General features: G+C 38.8%; 1 protein-coding gene across 1 annotated transcript; it reads right to left on the bottom strand.

Annotated features, from left to right (window-relative positions):
- Nucleotides 1-3,453: 3,453 nt before the first annotated feature.
- kcns3a (potassium voltage-gated channel, delayed-rectifier, subfamily S, member 3a) lies at nucleotides 3,454-5,881 on the bottom strand. Its single transcript, XM_080294033.1, has one exon. The coding sequence runs from the start codon at nucleotides 4,912-4,914 to the stop codon at nucleotides 3,601-3,603; it is 1,314 nt and encodes a 437-aa protein (XP_080150159.1). The 5' UTR covers nucleotides 4,915-5,881; the 3' UTR covers nucleotides 3,454-3,600.
- Between the last annotated feature and the right edge of the window lie 4,736 nt (nucleotides 5,882-10,617).

Raw genomic sequence — 10,617 nt, 5'->3', positions numbered from 1 at the left:
CTGCAAAGAAAGCTACAACTTAATTTGTGACAGACTCAATTGTGCAAGTCAGATGTGTCTGAAAAAGACTTGTCGTTCTGATGCATATTTTTTGAACATGTGGCAGCCCATTTTATCTGGTTTCTGTCTTTCCTGCTGCTATTATATGTATTTGGATTAAATCAAGTTCCACGCCAAGATTGGATTACAGCTCACAGCGAATTCAAAACAGTATCTTCAGTCAGAGAGAGTGTGTCCTTTTATCCTCTGCTCTTCCATTTCAAGAGCACAGCACATCCTTCTTTGGCGTGAATGTGCTGAGTTAGCAGTGATTAAGAGGGAGATTAAATGGGATGGATTTAAATCTTGTGAAGGTAAATTAGAAAGTAGCAAAGATCTAAAAACCTAACAACAGAGATAATAAACATAGATATGGAGATACTGAAATGTTGTGACTCCCTACTTTTAGACATCTAAACACTGTCAGTTCAGAAATTTATAGACAGAAATGTTTTCATGCTTTTTAGATTTCTGTGGAAAGGCAATCTATTTTAAGGGAACTTTGGAGTCACCTTTCCCCTTTAATTTTTAAATAAAACATGCCTATATGACTGCCTCTTTTCACCTCTAAAATATTTTCAAACTAGAAATAATCTGTTTAAGTGATGCTGAAAAAAGAAATTAAGACCTTTAGTACTTTGTTTGTTCCTCTATCTACAGGAATTATATTTTGCCAGAGTAGTGAAAAGCCTTCATCTTCTTTTGGAAGTAGTCAAATACTGTCTTCTTAAGCTCATTAGAACCATTTAAACTCTGTTTTTTGCCTTATAAGCTGTATTTCCATATATGTTTGTACATTTTCCAACAGATCACTGCACCCATTTTCAATTTTTCCAGCAAAGTTTTAACAAAATGAGGGGTGACTCAAGATTTTTGCACAGCACTACAGAAAAGGTAGAAGAAGGCATAAAGCTTTCTGATTAATAAAGCTTATAGTTATTGGTGCTCCAGGCTCGGGCTGCATGCCATAAACTTTGTCTTCTCTTGCTTGCAGCTTTGTCCTTTCTCTGCACCTTTCTGCAGCTATTTCAAAGCTGTGCTTACTGAACACTTTGTGTAAATTCACTGTAATTACTCGATACGCATGAATACAAATACAGTTTGTATTTGTTTAACTGTTTTAACTGTTGGCTTTGTCTGTCTTTGCATCTTTGCATCATTGTGTTATCAGTCTCCCAGCATGTATTGACTTTCAGAGTTTGAATACCATGACAGGACAAAAAGCACCCCTCTGTTCCTGTTCCCAGCTGACCTTTATTACTGAGGTAACCACAGATATTGCTGACGGTGGTTTCCAGTTAGAACAACCTACGCAGTGAAGTGAATTAGATTGCAATACTGCGTGACTTTTAGCGGAAAGGAAAGGCGCAGGAGAAAGAAATCAAGCAGAAAAGGTGACCGTGCTCCTGAGTGCTGATGCAAACATTTATTTAAGTGCTGAAGTCACAGGCTGCTGAGCAATTCTCTGACAGCTGACGGCTGCAGTATGACTGTTTTCAGCAGTCTGTGAGACTAATCTGACTACAGAGCACCACTTCACCACAGGCACTCAGTGATTTGTATTTAAATCAGTCATCTGTATAGTATTGGCAGCATTTGGAGGGCAGCTAGGACGTTTGGCCTGTTTTCATTGATCTTATCTGTGGAAGATTAGGACACACATACATACTGATGATGAAGGTGACTGCGGCGAGAGGAGGATTCAATGTTTGCTCTCACACACAGTCAACTTTGAGCTGTGTGGACGTAATATAAATCCTGCTAATGATAATAAACCTCGACACAGTCATTATACTGTCTCCATTTACAGGCTATCAATACTCATCATAGCATGTACTGTTAATTCAGCACCCTCCAAGTTCTTTTTATTGACTCTTAGCCCAGGGACATTGATTAAGAGCTCATTACACTGATAACCCAGCAAACAACAGGAGGCATCTCACTGGATTAAGCAATTAACTGCATTTGAAAGGAAGATACAAGCAAGAGAAGGGGAAATGAGGCACAGATCAATAGCAGGTCTGCGGCAGCATGATAGCAATAGGTAAAGACAAAGGACATTACTAGAATTCTGTGCTATATTTCACACTTGTTGGTAAAAATCACAGATTGGGTCTGAACAATGAACACAGCCTCTGAAATGTCATTCACTTGTTTGTAGACTCTATTTTGAAGCCTCAACTTTGGCTTGGTGGCCGTCGCCATCTTGTTGTTGTTGTTTTTTTGTTTTGTTTTTTTAGAGACAGTAGTGATGATAACAAGTAAGTTTGAACGATAAAAGCAAGAGAGAAAAGATGGGTATACAAGGTTGTAGAGAGACCTGTTGTAATGTATGCTTTGGAGACAGTTGAACTGACAAAAAGATGGGAGGCTGAGCTGGAGGTTGCAGAGCGAAAGATGTTAAGTTTAGACGCAAAGTTAGAGAGGCAAGGCTAAAATGGTTTGGACATGTTCTGAGGAGGGATAGGGCTGATAATCTGCTGTAGTGACCCCTTAAAAAATGAAGAAGAAGAGGCACGGACCATATTTGGTCAAAAGAGAAGTGTACTAAACTAGATTTGGTTTCCAAGTTGCATCTGTAGACTGTAGTAGTTCATTGCCCACACTGAGATATTTGCTACTAAATGCTAAGTAACAGACTAAATAAATACTACAGCTGCATTCATCAAAGCTAGAACATAGACCTTTTGGACAATCAACTGCTCAGCGGGTCATGTTATTATTCCAATAGCACAAACACAGTCAAGAGTTCCAGTCTATAGATTAAAAAAAGCTGAGATCACTGCTAGCAGCTACAGCTAACCCTGCAAACTTTAAACCTTAATGCAATTTAAAAGGATGAGATTTACTCAACATTACTCAATATTTGCATTAACTCAGTTTTTTTGTTTTTGTTTTGATGGCTTTGTTTCCGTCTCCATGTTTGTTCCCACTTATGCAGACATTAACCCATTTCCTGTTTTAATTAATTTCTAATAGGACACTACATTAATTTTTCCAATACAGTCTCAAAACAATTGGCGAGGATCTGATGACAATCTACATTTATTTCAGCTTTTCATTCATACACTACTGGCACATGGAACTGGAAACCTTGAAGCTGGTATTTGTTATCTTCTATCTGGCTAATTGCTGGTAATCCTGAAGCTGTGACAAAGTGGCAGCTGTGTTCAAAGACTGGGGTTGGTAATTTTAGTATGCAACACTGTGTGAGTTCTCTGTAAAAAGCCCACTAACTGCCATTTGTAAAAACTACAGTGTCTTCTTTGTCCTCAGTAATGCTAAACTGCATATCTTTGAAATTTACACTAACGTCCTCCTGTGTTTTGTGTTTAATATTTAGCTATCCCGTGACCTTTTACAAAGCACAGAAACACTTAAATAATTCAAAACTACAAAAAACAAGACCATGACTCAGAACTTTCATGCAGTCTATTTATTTAACCCTTCTATCTTGCTCATGGAAGACGATGAAGAAATCTTAAACCTGCCGATGTAATCTCTTGTAAAGTTAAATCATGAATGAGACTGTAGGGGTAGGACTTCTTTAGATGCTGTTCTTTAGTTGTGCATGCTGGTGCAGTTATTGCTTGGCTTGAGCTCTAAGTGTCTTTGCTTCTGATAGAACTTGGAGAACTTGTTAAAGATGTTAGTAATGGGCAGAGCCACGATCAGCAGCCCGCAGATGATGCACAGAGTTCCTATGAGCTTCCCAGCCAAAGTAACAGGTAAAGTGTCTCCATAGCCGACTGTCGTCATGCTAATGGTGGCCCACCACCAGCCAATAGGGATAGTCTGCAACTCAGACTCTTGAGAGTCTTTCTCCACACAGTAAATGAGGGAGGAAAACACGGAAATGCCCACAGACAGGAAAAGCACCAGCAGCCCCACTTCACGGGAGCTGTGCCGTAAGGTGGCACCAAGAGAGCGAAGGCCAGCTGAGTGACGAGCCAGTTTTAAAACACGAAACACTCGCATCAGCCTCAAGATCTGCACAACTTTGCCAACGTTCTCCAGGTCTGTGCTCTCACCCTCGTTCATTAGGTCACACAGGATAGTGACATAGAAGGGCATGACTGACAATAGATCGATAATGTTGAGAGGGCTGCACATGAACTTCCTGGCTGATGGTGAAACAACCAAGCGAAGAATAAACTCTGCAGAGAAAAACACGACGCACAGGCTCTCAAAAAACGTCAGCACTGGATTTTCTATTTTTTTTTCAGCAGGATCCACCTGATGGAAGTCTGGCATGCTGTGAACACACATGGCCACGATGGAGGTGATGACTACAGCGAGGGATGCTACAGCCATAACTTTGGCTGATGTGGAGAAACCTGGATTCTCAAGTCGAATCCAAACACTCCGGCGGACATTTGCACACCAGGAGCCTTCAAACATTTGTTCGTCATCCTCCAAAACAGACAGATCAGTAATAGAAGAACCAGAGCTATTGAGCTGCATCTCGTCGCTCCTCTGATCCCAGATTCCATCCTCAGCAAGATCCATCAGGTCGTGGAACTTGGTGCTGCAGCAGAAGTCCAGGTGACGCTCCTTGATTCCCCAATATTCAATTTCTTGGAAGAATGAGACCACACATAGCCCGTCGACCAGGTGGATTTTCCCTGTAAGATAAAAGTTGAGAACGTAACAGAAAAAACTTGGGTTGCGGTCAAAGTAGTATTCCATTTCAGAGGGACTGAAATCATCACAGAGCTCCAGGATAGCTTCTTTGGATCTGCAGCACAGAAGACGAGCCAGTCGTGTCTGCGGGAATCGTTTCAGGACGGTGAGGTCCATTCGCTGCTTGAAACCTCCAACGTTGACATTAATGAAGCAACCCTCAGGCTGGTGAAGAATCTTGCCATATGTCATGATGAAGCTCCTCCAGTCCCTGGAGTCAGTGCCTGCAAAGGAGTCAGTGCCTGCAAACAAACACAGAAATGAGGACACCTCGTACTAACGCTTGCTTTAGTCTTTTTTAGTTCTTTTTATCTTTATTGAATTACAGTGTCCGGCTCTTTATGAACGCCCTGACTGCCATTGTACTTTATATTTCATTACTGGCTTTTAAATCAATTTTAAATCCATCCATCGATCCCAGGATCTCAATGCCAAAAGCACCCCCTTCACAGTTGTGCAGGTGTCATAGGTGCCCAGGAAGCATCCTGTTCACACGGTCGAACCACGTCAACTGTACACATATATGTGTGAAACTCTTAATCAATATCAATAATTTTAAAATTTTTCTAATGTTAGCTTTCATAGTCAGGATAGAGTTAGATTTAAAAAGTTAAAATTCACTTACTTTTTATGCAATAATGTGCAGAAGGACCTGAAATCATCAGAGCTGCCTGCTGCGGAGGAGTTTAATTAAATTTTAAGCCTTAAGTAACTAATTCCCCTGCAATGTTTTGAGAATAAGTCAGTGTCATATGTGAGAACATTATTCCAAATAAAACTCCAACAGAACCAAAGTTATTTTGACTGGATTCCAGAAGAATGCACAAGAAGTTAAAATGAACAGAGAATAAGAAAAAGAAATATATTAAAGAGCAAACGAGGGAGATTTAAAAAGGGTTGAGGACCTTTTAAAAAAGTTTTATGGAGACACTGATTGGTGTAATCGGTGGAAACTAGGTCTAAGTATCCCCCCTTGTAGGCAGGGTTGGCTTGTTTCCCTGTGGGTGATGTTTACAACGACAGATTGGGTTTTGTAGCCCCCTGCTAAAGAGGTAGGTCATAGGAAAATAATGCTTTGATTGAGTCCATGGAGCGCTTTGTGTTAAAGATTGTGTTTAACCGTTAGGAAAAGGCTCTATGTTTTAATTCCGGTCAGAAGCCCTTACGTCTTCCTGTGATACCTGTGAGAGTGGAAACCTAATGTTAAAACACATCATCTAAAATTGAGTTTGATAAAGAAGGTGGGGTCCCCTGTCCCCTCCGAGGTGTTATGTTTGCTCGTCGTGCTTTTTTTCTTTCTACAATCTAAAGATTTTCAGGCCAGTGTGGATACCACGCTGCAAGACCTAGGTTATTACACACCTGCTGTGGCTTTAACCCACTTCAAATGGGTTTTATTAATCTGTCAACCCAGATATGAAGACTTTAGTAGTGATATAGAAGCATCGAAGATTGAGACCATAGAGATCAACTAGATGTTTTTTTCTTCTTGTTAAAGGTGGTGTAAACTTGTTTCCTTTTGGTTCCAGACAGTGAAAATGCTGCGTTTGGATATAATATGGTGGACCTAACAATGGTGGACTTTGGAGAATTTTCACTACAACACTGCAGGACTTTTAAAAATTTTGAAAGTCCTGCAGTGTTGTAGTGAAATTAGCATGTGCACACATGATATATTATTTTTTTGTTTTTAATCTATTCTAAACACGAAGTCATCTGTTTAAATCATTATGTCACTCACAGTTTTTACCACTTATCCAGATATTTAAATTATTTAATAAAGAACTTATTTTTGTATTTGTGGGTTTTTTAGTAGCCACAACTGAGGAGTAAATCTGAGAAAGTGAGAGGTATGGCATGTTCATTATCTATTGACATGTGAGTGATTAACCAATGAGGATACAGTGGTTTATTCTCCTGCCTGATTTAAACAATGACCTTAATGTACATAATGAACTTCATGTGTGATTTAGTATTATCTGAAACGGGAAGTAAGGTAATCTAGAAAATGTTGGAATGAGGGAACTCGGGTTCTCATTGACTTCTTTACAGCCACAAGTATTTGATTGTTTCCCCCTGCTGGCCAGTATGTGGCGTATCGTCACGAAACGTTCTTGTTTAATATCTAGATTAAGAACATTTCTTTAGAATTGTGAGTTTTCAGAAACCTTATGTTTTACTGTAGTTGATGTATAATTTTAATTCCATATGTAATAACTGCCCAACAGGAAAAGTGTAGGCTAGTAAAATAAATGTGTTCACTCTGCTCTAAAAGAGATGTGTTGTGAAAGGAAAACAGCACATAAATTAAAACATTTTTTATCAGCATATGAAAAAATAAATAAACGGCAAGAACTTGAGCTGATTGTGACTATCATTTGTCAGAATTATACATTTACGCATATTCATGATTATTCAGTTTTTTCGTTTTCATTTTCAGAACTTCACTCGAGAAATTGTCACGTCACATACTACTCTTTCAAAGTGCACATCCTTTTAAATTTATTATAATTACACGAAAAAAGGAATTTAATTTTAATGATGAATTTTTAATTCAAAAATTTAAAAACAAATCACCCAAACCCATCCTTATGCAAATACATCCTCCTCCTTATTTTTGTGTGACCTTTTGGTGTAATTTCCGTCGGTATGATACGCCAGAAGTGAGAACGGGCTGGTACTTCCATAGCATTTATAAGTTTATACATTAGACATTTATACGTTTCGTGTAAAGACCATACGCGCGCACTGTAAGCATGTATAGGATACTCTGCATAAAATAATGAAATGTAACACTTTTTCTCAAATTGTAGTACTTGTGTTTTTCCAACCACTTATGTACTTTTACACACCCATGTCACTGGGCAGCGTTTTTCATCCAAGCGGTAATCAATACCGGCTTTCATGGAGCAGTGCAGCTCTTGTGCGTAACACAAGTCCGTGTGTGCGGACTTGTGTTACGCACGCGGTGAATCAAACTATTTTAGACTCTGAAAAGATGCAGCGAAACAACAAAGTACTATTTTTATAAGTAAATATTCTGCACTAACACCGCTTGAACTCAACTCCAAAACCCTAAAAAATTTAATTAAACACCCAGTAAGATCATATTTCCTGTTCAGACATCTCGTTGACCCCCAAATCTGCGAGAAATAAGCCCAGCAGCTTACCTGCTCATGTGCCGATGTGTCCTGCGGATCTTCTGACTTTGTTCAGAGGGGAGTGTGCCGTTCAAGGCGCTCTGCGGTGAGAGAGGTGGAGACGCAACTTCACACAGGATGGCTGGCACGGCACGTCTGCCCCGCTAACAGGCTCTGAGTGGGTATTTAAACTTTGATGTGTAAACTGCGTCCAGGTCGCACCAGGTCCTTTAAGGTGTGTTAAATCGATCCGCGTAAATATTTTATCACTCTGTAATCAGTCTTCGCCGTGCTGTGTACAATTTTCTGCGATTACATTAGTGCTGAAAACGATGATGGGATACTGAACAGAAAATAAATGTAGCAAATGTCGTGAAATAAAAATAAAAGTGGATAAAACTAACACACTAACAGTAAGAAGAGAGGTGGAATAGACACCCCTGTTTTTACACAAATTGGTCCAGGTATGGAAAAATAAAGGAACATTTTTGTATATACTGTATATGCAATATGTGTATCTTTTAAGCTTTATAGGCTGTAATGTGAGTATAATTTTATGCAATCTCCAGTTTTGCAGTAAATCATGGCCAGAACACTCAAAGTGCTTTGAGTGGTCATGTAAAGTAGGAAAGCAAACCAGTCCATATAGCATTTACTATCAAGAGCAAAATCTCGAGATATCCTGAAGGGCATATAGTGTTATAACTGAGCAAGCAGGGCAGACAGTGGACAAAACTTGTTCTCCCTGGTCTATTTGGAAACCCAAATACTCCATTGAACTGATCTCTGTATGGATGGACAGTTGGTACATTTCAGAAGTGGGTGCGGTTTCAGATAAGACATCACTACTAAAACAAAAGCCAAGAAACAATCTGTTGGAATGCCTGAAAACTATAATTATATTAAATTTTAGAATATTGGTCACAAAGTTATCAGTATAGGTAAGATACAAACACAAATGCAGTCATTAAAGAATGATTCCTGCATAAAATATTAATTCAAAGTTTGTAGCATCTAATGATAGGGCAGCTTGAAAATGAGTAAATAGTGAACAGAAGCCTTGATGACATGTGGAAAATGAACAAGGATATCTTTAATGATCCTTTGAGGGAAACGCCTTCTCAGCATTTAACCCAGCGTATAAATCAGAAGCAGTGGCCAGCTCCCTGTTCTTTGACCCAAGTGCACCACGAGAACCCCAACGATAATCCGCTGTGAGTAGCAATTGGTGATGCTGAGGAGGAAAAGCTCCTTTTTAATGAGAAATGACTTGACACCTGGTGATCAGCATCATCTGATCCAGCAGTAACCAAAAAGGAAAGTTTGAAACCTGATCTTCAAAGTTGAGAGCGTCTGTCTCCTGCATGCAAAAGACGGGCCTGAAAGCTGAAGGATCTGCCTCTGATTCTACTTTTAAAAACTCTGTGATCCACGAATAAGCCTGTATCCCAGTGAGGTGCTCCGTTGGGATAATATGATTCTATGAGGTCTTTACTATAAAGCCTGGCCATTCAGGATTTTATATCTGAGAAGAAGGATTTTAAATTCAGTTCTAGGTTAAAAGGGCGAAGACAAACTAATAAGGGAGAAATAATATCTCACTATTAGTACTGTGGCTGCAACATTTTAGGTAATAATTTTAACCTAACTAAAGAAGCAAGCAAGAAGATGAAAGTGAGGATGGTTGTTTTTCTTTGTGTTGGTCCGGTGCCCACACATGGGCAAAATACAGCTTGGCTTAGGCATGTGCTACAAAGAAAACATTCCCAAAACAGACAAAAGGCAGCTTTACTTACTGGAGTCTTCCCAGCTGCAACAGAGCGAGAGGCAGGGTACAGCCTGGTCAGGCCGCCAGTCTGTCACAGCTATTTTATTTATTTTGAAATGAAAATCATTCTTTTATAGCATCACAATTTTTTGCACTAGTTAGCACCTTTATATTTCTCAGTGTAATAAAATGTCTTAACTTCTGCAAGTGAACCCATGAGTATTGTGTATCCCAAAATACCCAGAAGAGCTGATGGTGTTTTACCTGCAAAGGGTGGGTGGGCTGGCCGACATCATATTCAATAATATGGATTAAGTTCATATGCACGTGAAGCCAGATGAACAAATACTTGTGGCAATATAGTGTAATTACCTACACAGCTCACTGATGCAGTTTCCGACCAGCAGGGGGCAGAATAAGATATGAAACAAAAGAACTAGTCTGCCTACAGTCAACAGTGATGGAGGCATTTCACATCATTAATGTGGATTTTTTTTTTTTTTTTTTTTTTTTTTTTTACTTTAATTTTTATAGGTTATTTTGACATTGTGGACATACAGTAAAGAATTTTTTTTTTAAAGTTCAAAAGCTTCTCAATTTTCTAATGCTGCATTACAAACATTATTAATAAAATACAGAAATAAATAACGATATAATGACATCTTGAGAAGGGGTAATATTCATGACAAAGCCGTAAAATTATGACAAAAATACCCTCAAAGCTTATGAGTTTAAAGTCAAAATTAGTAAAAACGATAATCAGAGAAAAACATAAAATTTTCTACTATTATGAAGTCATACATATTCAAGAAATCAGAAAGAAATGTAATCAAATTAAAGGCTATATGAAGGAAATTATAACCTCCATATATTCAATATACAGCCACAGACATGTGCAGGCTGAGGAGATTGAACCAGCCTTGTGCAATGAAACCCCAAAATTTCATCGTTTATTCTTGTATATTTTTGTTTTAACATCTGAGCCTA

This window comes from Astatotilapia calliptera, chromosome 19 (genome assembly GCF_964374335.1).
Source record: "Astatotilapia calliptera chromosome 19, fAstCal68.1, whole genome shotgun sequence".
Classification (NCBI taxonomy): domain Eukaryota; kingdom Metazoa; phylum Chordata; class Actinopteri; order Cichliformes; family Cichlidae; genus Astatotilapia; species Astatotilapia calliptera.
The sequence above is the reverse complement of the archived record's forward strand: the minus strand, read 5'-3'. Positions and strand labels throughout refer to the sequence as shown.